General features: G+C 35.7%; 1 protein-coding gene across 4 annotated transcripts in view; it reads right to left on the reverse strand.

The window, feature by feature from the left end:
* ELAPOR2 (endosome-lysosome associated apoptosis and autophagy regulator family member 2) overlaps nt 1–19,823 on the reverse strand; it is a 272,270-nt gene that overhangs the window by 144,307 nt on the left and 108,140 nt on the right. For all 4 annotated transcript variants that reach the window (XM_050785249.1, XM_050785251.1, XM_050785252.1 and 1 more), the window contains exons 4-8: nt 17,970–18,117; nt 14,998–15,084; nt 12,978–13,083; nt 11,795–11,947; nt 11,117–11,205 (exon numbers count right to left, since the gene is read on the reverse strand). In XM_050785249.1, the coding sequence (XP_050641206.1) occupies nt 11,117–11,205; nt 11,795–11,947; nt 12,978–13,083; nt 14,998–15,084; nt 17,970–18,117 (583 nt within the window). The remainder of the gene's footprint in view (nt 1–11,116; nt 11,206–11,794; nt 11,948–12,977; nt 13,084–14,997; nt 15,085–17,969; nt 18,118–19,823) is intronic.

Below are 19,823 nucleotides of genomic sequence, written 5' to 3' on the forward strand. Positions count from 1 at the left end.
CCAACAGCACATTTCATTATGCTTTGCACATAGCAATCATGAAAAGGTTATTTTTCAAAAAGAATACATCAAGATTCACATTTCAATCCTGTCAGTTCATAATATTGGTAGTGTTTCTCTGAGTCTCTTTCAATAACCTGATGTTAGACTACAAGAGCTGTAGCTAAAATATTTTTACCCCAGAGGCTTCCAGGTCCTGATTCATGTGCTCTGAACATCATGATTAAGATAGCCTCTGCCTTCAAGGAGAGCAGTCTTTTAAACTCTGCCCTTTTATTCTCTCACACACATGCATTCACCCCCACACAAAGCAAAATATAAGAAAACAGCTGTAACTCAGCCAAACCCCAAAAGCCGATATTACCAAATTTTTATTCTCATTTTTAAACCAGAAATACCAAATGGGTTAGCCATTCCAAAACAAAATTGATATCTCAGTGGAGGAAAATAGAAAAGGTATTCTAAATGCAAAAATATAAATAAATCAACTATTTAATAACTAAATACGGCATTTTTAAAAGAGACTAAAAGTTCCTTTTCTTAAACACATAATCTGCTAAAAGTATTTTTTATCCTTTAAAACAACTTCTGCAATAGGAAATCTACTATTAAAGCTGGGGAACCAAAATAAAAGGCAATTGTCCATAGCTATTTCCAGTTAGTAGAAAATCACGTATAGTAACTCCTTTAGGCACCCAGTTTTATTCTCAAGTATTCTTATGGAAGAGTAGATTAACTTATCTGAAGAAAGATGCTTAAGAAAATGATTTAAAGTAAAAGTCTCAACATAATTATAAATAACATTTTTTCTTTTTACAACTCTATTTTTCCACATTCATTTTATGACTTGCGTCATGAAACACTTTAGCCATCCACTTCACACACCTGCCTTTCTTACCATCTGTAAAATAATGGCTGTTCCTGCTAAGGACTCCTAAATAATTGGAAAAATACATTAGATACTATATCCATAGGGGCCCTCAACTCCCCTTAAGAAAAGCAATATAAAATTCAGAGAATCTAAGCAAATGAAACATCATCATACTGGGGAGATTACTTTCTTAAAATTCTGGTTTAACAAGCATATAAAACAAATTTCAAATCCTACTTAATTCACTATCTTGATGATTTATTTTGACATTAATAAAAATGGATTGTGTTATGTGTGAGCTACTGCACTGTTGACAGTAGTTGGTTCCCATGTGGGAATGGGGGGTGGTGCTGACACCCTGTACTAGGTAATCTTCTCAAATATTTTAAGAGGTACATATTACTATCCTCAAGTTTATAAATAAGGAAACACTCCAGATTAGAGCTCTTAATTTGCCCAAAAGTCAAACACAACTAATAATGGTAAAGTAACACCAGCCAACAAGAGTCAGTTTGATAAAGGTAAAAATAATAAAATATGCAAATATGTTTTGAGAAGTCAGCTAACCACATGACTTTCGATACGTGCAAACTAACTTCTTAAAAATTAAAAAATGTACACCACTTTAAGATACTTAAAAATGTAGAAACCAAATTTCAAATACTCTATAGTAAAAGTTTTATTTACAAAGCCTCTTGTTTCACATGGCAGATTGATTCTCTGCCTCTCTCTCTAATGGAGACAGATGTTTTCAAGTCTGGCTGACTAGGTAAAGATAATAATATTAATGATACTTAGAACCAGAGGGCTCTCAGTGCAGGTGAAAAATCAATAATCAATTCATTTTTTGGCAAGTTGAGATAAAATTATGAAATGTCTTATAAAACCAAAACCCTAATATAGCAAAATTTATCAGGTTATTATTAAGATCACAAAACAGACCCAGTACCTGTATTCACATATAGCATGAAAAAAATACATTTTAAAAATCACACACAGTTCAAGAATCAACTGGAAGCCGATTCTCATATAAAAACAGAACTCAAAACTGGGAGGACTAAAATTTAGGCAAATTTTGAGACTGGCTTTGTCCAAGGTTGTCTGATTTCTTACTTCAGTTGTCACTTCACAAATGTACTAAGTCTTTATACATTGGCTGAACTCATCAGGGCTAAATTACATGTGTTTTTTAGAAAGTCTACCAACTGACCCTAACCTAACTGCCTTGTGCTCCATGATGTTCTGGCTCAGGTGGTCTCAGCCAAGCAGGCAATTTCTTATCTCCCAGCCGGTCTCAAACCTTGATCTTTTCCAGTTGCAAGCCACTGGGCACTCATCATTTGTCTCTCTTGGAATTACCCACACCATGCTGCCAACTTGTATCTGACTCCTCCTTCAAAGCCATGCTCAGCATGTACAGTTGTGCTAAGTAGGTTGTCAGCCTGCCCAAATACATACCAGCATTCACCTACCTTCCTTTTCTATGAAGGCTTTGCTGCTTTTCTCTTTTCCCATGTGTTTACCTCCTTCCCCTCTGATATGTTTTAGATTTCTGTCCCCATGCAAGTCTTATGTTGAACTGTAATCCCCAATGTTGGAGGTAAGGCCTGTTGGGAGGTGATTAGATCATGGGGGCAGATTTCCCCCTTGCTGTTCTTGTAACAGTGAGTTCTCATGAGACCCGGTTTAAAAGTGTGTGGCACCTCCCCTTTCTCTCTCTTCCTCCTGCTCTGTCCATGTAAGACATGCCTGCTTCCCCTTCTACCATGATTATAAGTTTCCTGAGGTCTCCTCAGCCATGTTTCCTGTACAGCCTGCAGAATCATGAGCCAATTAAACTTCTTTTATTTATACGTTATCTGGTCTCAGGTACTTCTTTATAGCAGTGTGAGAATAGACTAATATATCCCCTAAATACTCAACAGCTTTGACCATCTTCTGCCTTTATGTGGAAGACACCATGGAAATTTAACATTTTACTGGCAGTTCAGGGCTTTAAGCAAGAAAATGTTCTAAAATTAAATTGTGGTGACTATACTAAAAACACGGAATTATTATACTCATTGAATGAATGAATGATATGGTATGAGAAGTATATCTCAATAAAGCTGCTTTTAAAAAAAGAGTGCTAAAAACAGACTATTCAAAAAATTTTATTTTAAACAATTCAGAAATCCCTAGTCTCTGAGAAATTCCATGTTCTCCCATCTTCCTAATTAAGAAACATAGGCTCTAAGTATATTTGACTTGCTTAAATCCTGTGCACAGAAAGGCAGATCTAAAAACTGAATCCCTTTACACCCTATTTTTAATATCCCCTACATATTTGTCCTGCTATATAATTTAGAAGTACTGTGTTACAGACATTGAGCATTTGGAATAATTTGCAACACTGAAGATCATTAAAAGGCAAATAAAATATCAGACATTTGAACACTAGCAAACTCTCTGTGATCTGGAGTTCACCTCTCCAGAGATGAAGAAGTTGTATAGCCTAATGCTTCCTTCTAAGAAGGCTCCCTTTTAAAATATCCTCCCTGCCAGGCACTCTTCGAGCATCAGCAGAAAGTTCCCTAACTGAAAAAACATGCCATTCCAGTATTGGGCAGCTCTGTTTGTTAGCACATCACTACATCCCACTGGAATTTACCTTCTCTAAGTTCACCTGAGTTCTTCTTTTCTAAAATTTCCCTTCAAATACTTGAAATACCCTATTAAGGAAATTCTCACTGAGTACCTACTATGCATAGGACAAAGTACTATGGGAGATTCAAGAATTAGGCAAACTGCTCTGAAAAAGGTTGTAGTCTAATAATGATAAGACAGGTTCACAGCTATTATAATGTAAAAACTAAAAAACATGAAAGGGATACAAAGCACTACAGTTTGAAACAGACTATTTGAGTTAGAATTCCAGACCTAAGACCAGCTATGACCAGCTATGATCACAGGGAAGTTAGTTAACCTCATTAAGCCTCAGTTTTCTTATCTGAAAACTGGGTACAGGAATGTCTAAATTACACAGATGTTGAAAGAAATTAGAGGCAATGTTTGAATACACATACATATACACACACATGCACATATGAAGAGAGTACGTTCACAAATATGGAAATGATAGCTGCTCATGGTATTAACACTACCATTACTGTTACAATAATTACTGTCTCATCATCATCTTCTCCAAGAGAAACACAAAATGCCATGAGTGACCAAAGGAAAGATATCAAATGTCTGTAAGACAAGTAGGAAACATCACAAAGATGATCACAATTTTCCATCCTTTGCTGTTTTCCTTCTACCTGAAAAAATATTTCCAAATATTTCAGTCATACTTTATACAAAATATCCTGGCCTCTGTCCTCTAGATTCTTCCCCTTTTGTCAAAATTTTCTCAAACTGTATGCCAAAGACAGAACACAGCACTCAAAATGTGATAATCACTCATTCATTTACTAATTCTCACTAATTCAATAGACGTTTCATTACCTTCTATGTTCTAGGTACTACACTAGGCTTAGAGATTTTTTTTTTAAATAAATAAGAACCAGTCCCTGTATACAGGAAGCTGAGAATCTGGTAAGGGAAACGATCAAGTATTTGTGATAAAGTGATCTTTTAATCTATAATCACTATGTAAGTATCAAGAAGGTATGTGCAAATTTCCATGGAAATTCTCAGTATACCAAGACAATCTCGCCAGACCTATTTATGATATTTAAGAGTATATGCTTTCTATGAACCTGTGCAAAATCATTCTCTTTTTATTCTGGTAACTGTGACCATCTTTTTTTCTTTGGGAACTGATCTGTGTGATGCTGAAAGGAACTGGGAATTACAGAGTTTGGCCTCCCCAGCTACAGGAATTTGCAGGTGAACTAAGACATGCAATCAGAGTATCCAACACTCCTGGAGAGAACGATTGATTGGCTTTGGGCTCATGATTCAAGTAAAGCCAATCAGTCTTTTCTGAAGCTTCAGTCAGTGTTTGTAGTATCAAGAGCTGTGAGGATAATAATGGCTTGGGTGGAGATGACAGTGAGCATCTTGCAACACTGGAAAGGGCTTGCCTGAGAAGGAAATCAAATTGAGCCAAGAATATTAGCACTACACAGCAAGATAACAACTTAAAATAATTTGTTCTATATTGACTTCCCAGTTAAACGAGTCAACAGGCTCCTGCCTCCTCCCCTCTCTGTTCCTCAGTTTTACATTGGTTTGAGTCAGGGCTCCCATCCAATTTCTGAAACATATTTTTTAAATTCATTACTAGAGAATTTATAATTATCCCCAAGCACCCATTGAAAGGAAACATGTGAATCATGTCCCACAATAGGGGAGTGGCTGAGGGAGACAAACACCACACAGGTTACTCTGCCTCAGTGTAATACCCAAAATAAATAGAAACTTAAGTCTTTTCTGTCTACTAACTCCCAAACAAAAATAACCTTTTCCCCACTCCCTTTTGTAGTGGATATGAGACAACCTTTGTGGATATGATAAACAAATGAGAAACTTGCTGTTTTTAACCATGAAGAGCTTAATTGAAAACTATTCTTTGTATTCTTGGGGGGGAAGAATTTTCCCCACTTTGAAATAGCTGTTGCATTTTTTATTTGGTGAGCTAGGTCTTTTAAAGCTTGGATTTCCCTGGAAATCTTCTTTGCAAGTAATTATTTTCTCTTTTCTCAATGCTTTTATATCTGAGAGTTTATTTCACACAAATAAATTTTGATTTTACTAATTTGAGCTCATTGTTCAAGCACACTGGAGTCTTTCTGAATCTTAATTTTATCATTCTAATCTTTATTGATTCACAAACTGATATACATATTCTTAATGTCTTTATGAAGTTAATGATTTTTAAATAAAATGTTGAAAACTCATCTGACTTATATTCTTCTTTGTATGAGTTACAGTATGTATAAATGACTTGCTATATTTATATTCCTATGGCAAATATATAAATATATCAAATATGTATTATACTGTACTCTAAGCTGATAATAATCATTTATCAAATCAAACATTTTATATATGATTCTTCAATCAGTCATGTATCTACTTAACCATATCATTTAGTCCACAATTCATCTTATCCATAAGGAAATCATGAGATGCTCTGTCAAATATCCTGCTAATATTCAACACATCTTCTCTTGATTAACTCTTGCCCAGTGTCACTGTTACCTGGTGTAATGCCTACATAACATAGCTGAATTTCCACCCTGCCCTACCTGTGTTTATCTTTAAGAAACAGGATGCCTGTGATAAAAAGTTCCCTTTGTAACCAGACGAGCTGAGACTGGTTAGAACCAAGATAGATGACCAAATGACTTAAAGGATCTCAGGTTTCATTATAATCTCACAATTTTATTTCCATACTAAGTGACACTTCCACCAGTGCTATGACAATGGCCAAAAGAAGCCATAAAAGGACAAAAAGGCAGGCAGCACTCTAGTTCCAGGAAGTTTACTGCCCATTTCTGGAAAACACATGAATATTCCTCCCCTTGCTTTTCATGTCCAATCACTTCATTAGAGAAATCCTATATTTTAACTCCCTCACCCCTCACTAACAGAGAAGTTGTGAACCATGCTCCTACTTCTCAGTTCATGACCCTCGAAAAAAGCCTGCATTGCTTGACATTCACTTTCAGTTCCATGTATTTGTTTCATGACACTGAACAGGGAAAGACCCCATCTTCTAGAGGACTAGGTTTGTTGGTAAAATCACTGATCAGTATTCTTTTTAGTTCAAACATCAAACACTGAATTTGTATATGTGCTTGTGTGCACCTATATGAGTGTACCTCATTTTATGTAAGAAGTAGGCACTAATTTTTTTAAACAAAGCATACATAAAACTTTCAACTCACTACTTAATTTTGTAGTGAATGTTTACTGAGAAGTGAATATTCTTTTATTTATCTATGTTTTACATCTCTATTTTGCATATACTAAGTTTTAATTCAAGTAAGCCACATTTAGGAATCTTCATTTATTCACCACAGGGAATAATGTCATATAAAAATGTGTTGTCTCCTTGAGACTTTCATAACCTAACCATGGGCCAAGAACGCCAAGTAATTATCCATGTTTGTTTACTTCTTTGCATCTGTATAGGGCCTTACACAACTTGATACGTAGTAAGTCCCACAGATATTTGGTGAGAGAATGCCTTACTCTATATATTAGAGGATTTAAATCCTTATATCTCTTCACCCAATTCAACCTGGTTTCCATGTTTTAAAATGGCTCTTTAAAGCCACCATTTAATTCAATGTTGCCAAATCCAATAGATACTTTTCAGCCCTCATCTAGGGTGATTGTGCAGGAGCATCAGCCTTCTTAACCACTCCAATCATGCAAATACTCTATGATAGTAACTCCCTTGGTTTCTCCCACTTCTCCAGCCATTTTCCTCAGGCACCATCCCTGTTCATCTCTCCTAGCTATGGCTGACTTCTAAGCCCACTCTATGATCTCCCTGAAAACTTTTACCCAACCCCAAGGCTTCAATTACCAGCTATTTGCTATAATTTTCAGATTCACATAGCTAGCTCAGATGTTCTACTAAGCTCCAGACTGATGTACATAATGGCCCTTTCAACATCTCCTCTTGCCCCATCTCACAACATGGTCAAAACTGTACTCACAGTCTTTCCCTCCTTGCCTCTAGACCTTCTCTCTAACCAAATAGTACCTCTACCAACCCACCTTTAATACTTTCCTCCCCCTCCATCATATTAACCGTCACATTTTGTGAACTTTACTTCCTATTTCTCTAATCCATACTCTTCTGTCTATTCCCTTTACTATCATTCACTTCCTTCTTCTCTCACCTGGAGAAGGGCATTATGAGACTTCTAAGTGTTCATTCTCTCTAGTCCCCTTCTAATCTTGTTTATAAAATACTGCCAAAGGGATCTATATGAAGTATAAATCCAATCACATTGCATCACTCTGATACCAAAAAACTTGCAGGGATTGCTAAATGCTCTTAGGATACAGGCCAAAATTCCTAATGTGGCCCTGTGAAACCATGCCTTTTCTAGCAATAGCTTATGTCATTAGCCGCACCGCAATCCCTCGCCCATATCCCCACATTCTAGTCACACATTCTTTTAGTTCTTCAAATACAACATGTTCCTTCCCATGTGAGGTCTTCACCATCCCGCTCCTCTATCAAAAATGCTCTCCTTCCATGGCCTTGCCCAGTTTTTAATACAGCCCTGAGGCCTTCCCAGACTGGGTAAGAACCTCATAAAATTCAAACTTCTCTGCTGTAGCACTAATCCCAATTGGAAATAATAATTCATTTTCTATGACTGACTATTTATCTCTTCCTCTAGAGTCTAAACCAATGGTTCTCGAAATGCTGAGATTCTGGACCAGCAGAATCAGAATTACCTGGCACCGTCCTGGAAATGCAAATTTTCAGGCCTTCCTCCAGACCTACTAAATTAGAAAATCTGGGACAGGGCCTTCCAGGTGAAATTGATGAACACTAATATTCGACAGCCACTGCTCTACATCTATGGAGACATTTACGTTTTTCTTCTATCCTTAGCTCTGCCCTCCTTACCCAGTATTCTATAAATAACCAGTGCTCAGTAAAGATTTACTAAAAGTATGAATGAGCAAGCCATTCCATATTTTTCACGATGTTTATAAGACTCTCTTAATTAGAATAATTTCAATTACAAATTAAAATTTTCCTGAAAAACTTCCCCCACAGGCAGAAAGAAATTTAAGCAATCTATTTTAAACTAAGATTCAAAATAAATACAGAAAACTTGTGGTAACACTCCTATGTCATATCGATGGTAATGTTTGGAATCTATATGCCTCAATAGCTGATTTCCTTGTCAATCAACTTGATTCTCTCGAAGTAGGGCAAAATAAGACAAAGAGAACATAACAGGACAGACAGAACCAACATATAGTCATTGAACCACCTGAGAAACATCATTAAACCACTGGCAAATCACCAGGCTATTCTCAGCAAGAATTAAACATCTATTTATGTATTTATTTAAAGAGACAGGGTCTTGTTACACTGCCCAGGCTGGAGTACAGTGGCTATTCACAGGTGCCATCATAGCACACCGCAGCCTCAAATTCCTGGCCTCAAGCAATTCTCATGCCTCAACCTCCTAAGTAGCTGAGACTACAGGTGCATGCCACTTCACCCAGCTAAAATGCCATTTTAAAAGATGAAACCAGAACAAATGAAAATGTTACCCAAAAAATCTCAAATTCACATGTGCAATCTAAACTTCATTACATATATTATTTCACTAAGTCCCCAGTGCTTTACTTTTGAAGCTAGAAACATTTATCTTGAAATATCTTAAATCACTTTTCTTTTAAAAAAATCATGCTAGCACATTGTTTTCTTCTATAACAAGAACATGTTCAAATTTCACTCAGACACAACAGAAAAATATAATTTATGTCTATATGTGTACACAGCATGCCCGTGTGTACACCCATATACACATATGTGTCTATGCAGCTGTGTGTATTCTGCATATTATACATTTAATATAAGGTCTTACATCCATTAGGCCCAGGTCAAATAGATTTTGTCATGCTACTTACTGCCATTATACTCATGGATGTAATTAACATAATAAATATACAGCTTTTTTTTTTTTTAGACGGAGTCTCGCTCTGTCGCCCAGGCTGGAGTGCAGTGGCGCGATCTCGGCTCACTGCAAGCTCCGCCTCCCGGGTTCACGCCATTCTCCTGGCTCAGCCTCCCGAGTAGCTGGGACTACAGGCACCCGCCACCTCGCCCGGCTAGTTTTTTGTATTTTTTAGTAGAGACGGGGTTTCACTGTGTTAGCCAGGATGGTCTCGATCTCCTGACCTCGTGATCCGCCCGTCTCGGCCTCCCAAAGTGCTGGGATTACAGGCTTGAGCCACCGTGCCCGGCCAAATATACAGCTTTTGTATATTTTCATTGTAGATTAGACAAGATCCTATTATACATTAGATCCCATTCCTTTAAGCCTCAGTAACACTGAACTGATTATTATATAAAATAAACTAAATTTACTTTTGCCTTACTTATTAATAAGGCAAGTTTAAGAAAAGTTTACCTAAACAAACATAATGGAAATTACTTTTCAATTCACCTTAATGGTACCTCTCTGCATGTATTTTCTAAAAAAACAGCCCTTACTTGGCATCATGATAGGACTATCAGGACCTTACTTTACAACTCCTTGTCAGTTAACAGCTGTTAGTTTGAGTTACTGTTCTTACTGAAAGTAATAGTTGTACTTCTTATCGTTACAATTTGCCACCAATTTAAACTAGAATGTACTTGCTCTTAACCATTCCAAATAATATTCCTTAAAGAAAACTTAAGGACCTAAGGTAAGATAAATAGTAATATAACAATCTAGATTAGAATCTAGGGATGCAAAAATAAGAGAAGAAAGTAATAAATTTCCTGACATCTATATGTGCTTTCCAAACTAAGTCAAGAAAATAAATGTCATTATTTCAAAGATGCAAACATAAAGAAGCAACGATCCGTAGCAGCCACTTTGATCTCAGATTCCCCTCACTGACACAGGCTGGTGTAGGCTAATTCTTTAATTAAGAGGACAGCAGGTCAACTGCAGAGCTCATGTGTGCATTTTTCCTCTGGCTATGTGCCGTTTATATGGTACTTACTTTGCATTTTCTCATTGCAATTACACAGTAATCTGCCATAACCGAATAGCCCATGGCTGCATGGTTTTTACTGACAAAACCTACTGAGTAACCAAATAATTAAAGCGAAGTTATAAGAACTTTCCATCCTGTGAGTCACACTACACATTTTAAGGCTGTGCTCTCTCATGTTATTACTTCTGGAAAAAATATAACTGTTAACAGTAGCAGTCATTTACTGAGCACTATGCGCCAGGCACTGGGTTAGGAACTTTACATTAAATATCTTGAATGTTCTTATAGCAGCTTTATAAAGTAGGTGCCAATATCATCCCTATTACACAAATAAAAAAATTGAGACCTAGAGACATCAAATAAGTTACCCCCAGGACTTAATTATATATTTGAAATTCAAAGCCAGGAAGGCAGACTTCAAACCCTAAACTCTAAAATTTCTTCTTTACACTTACATACGTGTGTCATAAATCTCTCTCATGAACAAATTAGAGTCTGCTCAAATTGGAAAGAAGGTTGCAAAAATATGGGATGGAGTTGACGCAACACTGCTGGTACCTTTCCCTCTTCATCACATGGAGTATGGATCTGGAAATAGTCTTTTGTGGTACAGGGAGGGCGCTCTGTACACTCACTGGATCCTTCCTCTGCAACATAAAAAAAGCGTTTCAGAAATGGGTCAATTATTTTGCGTCTAAGAAAAGGCAAAAAGCAAAAAGAAAAAGCAAACTAAAAAGTACAAATAACCTTACCAGGGTAATTTAGGTAGAACTACCTAGGTGTAAAGAAAATAAATGTCTACATTTTTATTTTCCCTAGAGCAATAAGCGTTTCTATGATACACACGGAGTAGTATATCACAGTTTTTCCCAGAAGATATTAGATTTCTTCCATCATCGCTGTATATTGGAAATTTGGAACAAATCAAAAGTTTCTACGTATGTCTCTACACCAACAAATCATGTAAAAGTATAAACATTTTTAGATGAGTCTAAACATATCCATAGCAGTTGCCTGTGGGGTGTGGAAAAGAAAAACAAATCATAGACCTATATAGGGGAAAGTCAGCAGAAAGGGAGAAGATGTCATATTTTATCCATTCAACATCAATTCACTTCAGCACTTTGGTTTCAGCCACCACTGCTGTCATACTTTATGGGTGACTTCTGGCTTATAAATATACACTTGACCAACATACATTTAGAAAGAAAAAAGCAGAGTATAAACTAGTTCTACCTGAAAATTGAGAGTCCTTTTTACACCTTATACATTCTTTGGCTCCTTTCTCAGAATAGGTGTTTCTGGGACACACTTGGCAGTTGAACGAACCTGGTTTGTTGCTGAATGTGCCTGGCTTGCAAGGAAAACATTCTGATGTGTACGCCACCCCTGTGCGGTAATGAAAAACAGAGCATGGGAGGAGGACCCAATACAAACAAGCAAATCAGCACCTACTTCTGCATCTACCCAGAAGTGAGGGAGAAATATTTACAGTAAGGTCAGCCCAAATCTTCTATCTTATTCATCCAGCACTAAGAAAGCATTTACTGTGTGCAAGGAACTGCACAATCAAGTCAGCAAACAAGTGATAAGTTTTGATAGAGGTATAGTACTTGTATTAACTGAGCTGTCAAAAGACAACTCCACTAACTCAAAAATGAGATAAACCCTAAGGTTCCCTCTAATTCTATAGGCCTGTAATTATCTGATCCTTATGATAACCCATTCCCTTTTTTTTTCCCACTGCTGATTAAGTCACAGGTAAGACCTAGGAATGGCTTGACTTCTCCTCTGGTTTGTAATTCCAGCCTTTGTCAGCAGATGTCCTTATGACTAATGAGTTAACACATTGTTCACAGGAACAAGCCCACATTGAACATATTAAAATGTAAGCCAAAGTTTAATAAAGGAGAATCACTGCTTTAATTAAAAATATCCTTAATTGAGAATGAACCATGCCAGGGTTCATCAGCTGCTCTCCTGGGCCAGAAATTGCCCAGTTGATTCAGACAAGCACAAAAGGTTTAGGGAAGAGTCAGGTCAAGATGTTTACTGTTATTTTTATGGATATAGCAGTGACCAGGTCATCAGTTCCCTGAGTAAGCCCAATGTCTGGCACAATAGACATTTCTCAGAGGAATAATAGGGTCTTATTAACACAGAGACATGTTTTTTGTTTACAGACATCTAAAATTGTCATCATGTTTACTCTTTTTTGCAATGATTAAATAATTTAGTTCAAGTGTACAAGAAAAAAAGAAAACAACTGCCGATTTCTTAGGAGTAAAACCAGGGTCTCCAGACCTATATGATTTCCTAACATATTAATTTCTGTTCTATAAACCTTTGAACCACCCAAACCAAAACATTAATATTTAGTAGTCACTAGTGACTACTAAACCAGACTGCCATGAAATACCTTCAATTGTGATATTTTTTACCAGCACAGGCTTGACCGCCTTAGAACCCATAAGGATGCCTGTAGTTCTCCAGTAGAGTATGTTTGTACCTGATTTCAGCATTACCTATAAAGAGAAACATAAAGGCACTCAGGTCAGATAAGCCATGCCATTTCCCACACCTAAAAGCTACTCCCTTACATACTTTTTCAATCCATACAATAAAACGCCATTAATTTAAAACCCACAGATTTAAGTCCACTGTTAATTCTGACCTAACCTCCGCTGAAGTTTACACTTTCTTAAAAGAAAAAAAAATGGAGTTTGCTAATCCACAAAATATATTAAATAGAAAAGAAGAAATCTTCAAGTCTAAACAAACACATAAAATGATTCTCAAACCATTTGCATGAAGTCTTAGTTTATATTTAAAAAGAATCCATTTTAGAGGGTGAAAGTCCCTCAGCCCACTTGTATATTTACAGGTTGCCACTATTTATAAGATCTTTGAGTTCTGAAAACAAAAGGCAACAGAATGAGTTTGTTTATTTTAAAAAAATATTTAATAAAAATACAGCAACAATAACAAGAAAAAATAGGACTGTTCTTATGTGATAATCTGATTTAACTCTCTTACTCTAGAACATTAATACTACTATATGTAGTATTGGTTTCCTTTGCTACTGGAATATTTGCTAATTATAAAATCAAACTAATTTTCTTATAAATTTCATGTTTATACAGGTAAGTGAACTAATTTTAAGAGTTCCTTGCTTTCTTATTTACCCCCCTTATTCTTCTATGCAGTCTCTGGTTGGACAAATTCAAGCTATATAAAATTACAATCCACCCATCTATTTCAGTGAAGTAATAAATTAAGTAAAAGTAGTGCATTAAGCACTTTCCCTTGTATTAAATCTTTTTAAGTGAAGAAAGCATATTTGTTTTTAAGGGTTACTTGTACCTTCAAAGCCCAGCTAACTGGGTGTTAAAGTATATGGATCTTAAATGTTATTAATATTATTATCAGATATACAGATTTTTTAAAATATTCTGAAAGGGTACATTATATTAATCACCCAAGGATGAGGTACCTGCTACAACCACAAAGACAAGGATTGATGGTCACTTATTGAAATAGAGCTCGATCTACATTGTAGGCACCATATTAGGCCGTTCCCACATATCTTCTGATTTAATCATGCAAAGATTATTCCTATTTTGCAAATGAAAACATCAGACACAAAGAGATTAAGCAAATTGCCTAAAGAAACACAACTATAAACCAGAGTTAGATATTAAATCTATGTCTCACTCCAAAGAGACAGTGCCTCAAATAATAACAGATTCACTGAATCGTTACCTGATAATTGCCTTCAAGCATTTAAGGAGCTGTCCTGTAAGGAAGCAGGCAGTTACTTTACTTCATGTAACTAGAGAAGGTAGAATTTCAACCAATGTGTGGCAAATAGGGAGGAGGCAGGTTGAGGCTCCAAACATAGATAAATTTTGTGATAAACAGAGCTGTTCAACAAATGGAGACAGCATAGTACCCAACAAAACAAGCTTGAATATCACTTGTTGGGCACAGTGCAGCAAAAGATAAAAGGAATTCACAGATCCTTCCGATGACAAGAGCCACTCATTTGATCACATATGACAGGCACATTTACAAACTTAGAAACTCAAATGTTTTGTATATTAGCTTTGAACAGCCTTCTTTCTCATGGATGCCCCTTTGAAAGGGAGGAAAATTAGACTATGATGGGAAGGGGAAGGAAAAAGAAACTAACAAGAAAGAAAAAGGTAGGAAAAGACCCTGAAAATTGGAAGCTGAGTCCATGAAACTAGGGGTAATTTTTTCCCTAACCAGAAATCATCTAAATTAATAGTTAATTTTGATTTTTTTTCTTAAAATACACTTTTTTTTAAAGTTATGAAAGGAAGGGGAAGTTGGGAAAGAAGAAGAAAAGGTTGGGAAAAAAAAAAAAAAGAAGAAGGAAAAGTTGGGAAAGAAGAAGGAAATACAAAGAGACTTACAGAATGAGAGCCCCATTCTCCATTGTCTGTAAGTTTTACCCACTTGTCAGTGGTGGTGTCCATCTCCTGGCACTGATCATTTTGAATCTGTGGATTAAACACAAGGGCCCTAGTAAAGTGTCTTGAATAACGGCTTTAATTAAATTTTGTACCCAGCACAGACTGCAAGAACCTCGTTCAATACATTCTAAACAATGGCCGTGAGTAATTCTCAGTAAGTAAACATACCGAGACCTCTGGAGCCTAAGTGACAACTGCATATGACTGAGTGGTTCTAAGTAAACTACCTTCATTATTGTAACAAAAAGCCTAGCTCATTAGAGAGAGGAATGTGGGAGAAGATTCACAATGCACACTAACACAGTGACTAACACTGACAACGCACAGAAAGGAGACAAAGTACAAAACAACTACCCAACTTACCCAAACTTTTTCATAGCTTGCATTCACCATGTAGGCCCAATAGCATAAAAATCAACAAAGCTGTTCTTTATAATATTTGCAGCAGTAAAATTTTAAATTAAAAATAAATAAAGTATACTTTGTTTTCCATTCCCTAGGACCTAATCCAAATGCAAAAGCACAAAGTGTTTGGCGTTAAAGATATCTGTAGACATTTGAATTGGCATGGCAAATGATTAACATTTACCCCCAAATAAAAATTTGGCTATGACCAAAGTCAAAGTTCCAAATTTTTATTTGGGGGTAAACGTTAATCATTTGCCATGCCAATTCAAATGACTACAGATATCTTTAACACCAAACACCTTGTGCTTTCCAGGCAATTCTTCCAAAATGTCAAGGAGTTGGGACACTACTTTTCCAGGTCTACAATGAATACAGAGACATCAAAAAGTTAGGCCACCTTTCCAATATTGCAAAAGAGCAACAGATTAGAGTTAAAATAAGATCTCATCACCTATATTCCCACCAAAAGAAATGGCTCGCTCTTTCATCTCTAAATCATTTTGCTTCTTCACTCATCTTCCCAACCAATCTACAAACATTAAAATGTTCTCCTTAAGAGCTATTCCCTAAAGACTTACTAACTAAAAAATAGACCCTATTGCCATCCAAATGCCAGAGAATATCAGCTACTGAGAGTACTTATTTTAATTGAATTTAAGTGTCATATTCATATTATAAGCATAATGACCATTCTAATGCAAGTGTTAACATAATTAAAAGCAGATATGGACCCTGAATATACCTTTAATGGTCAATGTGTAGATAAGCTGAAAGCTTTTTTTATCACTGAAAGCAGATGTCATATGTTATCCTGACATTCTCCTGGCATTCTGGAGACCTGTAAAACCTAAGTCTAATCACTTAGTCTCTCTAGGCTTCAGTTTCATCATTATTTAAAAAAAACAAAAAAAAAAAAAAACAAAAAAAAAAAAAACAAAAACAGAAGGGCTGAATGAAAGTTTCATATAGTTCCAAAATTAAATACTTTGTTGTTGTTAATTATGTAATGCCCATATGTACAACTCTCAGAGAACAGCATATTTCAATCTGCAAACACTTCCTTTCCATTAACCATTAGTATGATGACCATGAAGTTTTGACCTTCTGAATCAATAAATTGCAACCTCTAAAGCTGCAACATCAATAGAGGAAGGAACATGATTTTGCCATCCCTTTTCAGATTATAACCAGAACAAAGGCATCGCTGAAAGGAAGTAATGAAACTTATTGACATATCTCAAAGAACTTATTGGGCAAAACAAATCTAAACACTTATTCTAATAAATAGATAACTGCTTTGCTTCTTAACTTTATTTCAGTTTTAGCAATGTTGCCAAAAATGTCCAACGAAACAGGGAATTGTTCACTTCCAGAAGGATTTTGCAAACAAAATGCAGCTTAAACATAAATCTGTTTGAATGTTGCTTAACATCTTAAACTCATCAAAAGATATTAGTACTAGGAGACTCCTTGAAAGATATTGTCACATAATCTACTTTATAGAAGTGAATGCTAAGTGCCAGAAGGTTTACTTAATTGCTCAATAACACAGTGTTAACAATTGCAGAGTTGGGACTACAGCCAGAATCTCTTGACTTCAAATATAAAGCTCATATTTTCATGAAAAATCTCTCTTGCTACCAAACTTCTGATTTAGAAATTCCCATTTCCAACAACACAAATTTGTTTTAGAATGTTCAGTACATTTGTTTCTGAAATCTGGACTGCAGAAACATTTTTCAAGATAGTCTCCCATTTATAAGCACAACACATACTTGGTTTGGTGTGAGAAGTCAATCTGAGAACATTTGCTCAAGCATTTGTGTCATGATAAATATTTACTAGATTAGATACTGTTTATTAATAATAGTTAAGTAACTTTAGTGGTGACAGCTTATATTGTTAGGTGATTATCTTATCTTCTGTAATGTTATTTAATTTTTTTTCAAAGACATCAATATCCCATTCATTGATGTTTTTAGACTGTACAAAATTCACAGAATCAGAAATATGCAGCCACTTCTACTTTTAAAAAAAAATTTCTCATAAATGCACTTAAATAATTCTTGTTAGCAAAAAATATTTGAAATTGCAAAGATAAAAAATTTTTAAGTGAAAACTCAAATTGGTTTAAAAAACACAGTTTTGACAGAATACTATCTGTAGCTACAAAAAGGTAAAGTAAACATGAATCTTGGAAGAAATATTTGTCACACAAAAACTCAAAACCAAATGGTTATATAATAAGCATAACTAAAAGTTAAATAAGCCCAGTGTTATGCTGCAAGGTGAGATCTCGGAGGTAAAGAAATAATATTAACCAGGAAACAAAATATTATAGAAAAAAATTAAAGTTTTCTTTTAATATCAAAAGGTTCAGTTAACACACACACACATACACACACAAAACTGAGGAAGAATAAAATGGAATGGCAACAACTGACTAAGGGAAATTTACATGAATGTCCCTTAAATAGTAAATTCCAGAATGTAAAAGGTCTTACAAAGAACTCAAAGAAGATGTTGTTGTCGACATACTGGTACTCAAAGAAGACATAACCTGACTTCTTAAGGTGCACAGCATAGATCAAAGACACCGTGCAGTCATCACGATTAGATTCTATGTAGTTTCCACGAGGGATCCAAGAAGAGCTGCGGAAACAAAACCAAGAGGCACTTTACATTAATATTCTGAAACCTCTTCTGTTCACAAAGCTACGTAACTCAGATTCACGAGTAGTTCCATCAGCAAAGCACAGCAGAAAACACCAGAAGCTTTTCCAGAACTCAAAGGCCAACTTTATTACTGAGAAGAGGTTCGTTTCTTATGGCAAATAACTTCCTAAATCTTTTTAAGGTTATATGATTATCTGCTATGAAACTGTTATTTTTCACCCAAAATTTGATTACCAAATAGATAACTAACTTTAGTAGCCTTAGATGGAATTATTCTTTCAGACATCTGCAGTTTTATTTGTAAACCTATACACATGGCAAATCTATAGAAGGGGAGAAAGAGCACCACTAATGATAAATATGTAAATTAACATATAAAGCTATATTTTTTCACCTTAATTTTTTAGGAAGTTGTGTGTCATATGAAATGAACTTATCAGTGATGGACTTGGCTTTTGAGTTCCTAAATCTTTGTAAGGTTATTTTTAAAGCAACTAATTATTTAAAACATAATACCATTGTATTGTACAGTTTATAACATGTTTCTAAATATATGGCAATAGTGTGAAGATAAGGGTATAGATGTAACTAGGGTGTTGTAAAATTTAACATTATATAAAGGTACAATAATAACTCTATGTTACCATAAGGATGCATACAGTAATTTCTGGCCTTTGCAACCTGGGGTTAGCAAAGATATCCTAACATATAACCACAGCAGAAAAAAAGGATAAATTATATTCTTTCAAATTTTAAACTTCTGCTTTTCAAAGGACACTATTAAGAAAACAAAAAAGGTAAAAGCCACAAACTGGGAAGAAGTGTTACACACACAGAGACGTGTGTGTGTGTGTGCATATACTATATATTTATTATATAAATACACATAAGAACCCATGCCCAGAATGTACAAGGAACTCCTCTAGCTTAATAATCAAATGACCAAAAAAAAAGTGGAAAATGGGTAAAACAATTTGACTTCACAAAAGTGAATAAACACATGAACAATAAACACATGAAACATGTTTGACATTATCCAGCAGGGAAATGCAAATTAAAACAAGGAGATATTATTTCACACAAACACACGTGGGAATACACTGGAATGGCTAGGGCTAGAACAAAACAAGACTTAACAATACAAATGTTCGTAAATATGTAGAATAGCTAGAACTCAAATATACTACTGGTGGGAGTCTACGATGATATAACCATTTTGAAAAGCTCGGACTTTTTAGAAAGTTCAACATACATCTCCTATATGACCCAACCAATTAAAAAGAAATAAAGAGTATGCAAGCGTGGACGGAGTTTCACTCTTATTGCCCAGGCTGGAGTGCAGTGGCACAATCTCAGCTCATTGTAACCTCTGCCTCCAGGATTCAAGTGATTCTCCTGCCTCAGCCTCCTGCGTACCTGGGATTATGGGCACCTGCCACCATGCCAGGCTAATTTTTGTATTTTTAGTAGAGATGGGGTTTCTCCGTGTTGGTCAGGCAGGTCTTGAACTCCCAACCTCAGGTGATCTGCCTGCCTCGACCTCCCAAAGTACTGGGATTACAGGCATGAGCCACCGAGCCAGCCCAGACTGAAATTTACACCGAGAAAATCACACTAGAAGACATTACCTTGAAAAACTTCCGCTTATTCAATTTCTTTTATACATAAACTATTCCAGGCAG

Source organism: Macaca thibetana, chromosome 3 (assembly GCF_024542745.1).
Source record: "Macaca thibetana thibetana isolate TM-01 chromosome 3, ASM2454274v1, whole genome shotgun sequence".
NCBI classification, from domain to species: domain Eukaryota; kingdom Metazoa; phylum Chordata; class Mammalia; order Primates; family Cercopithecidae; genus Macaca; species Macaca thibetana.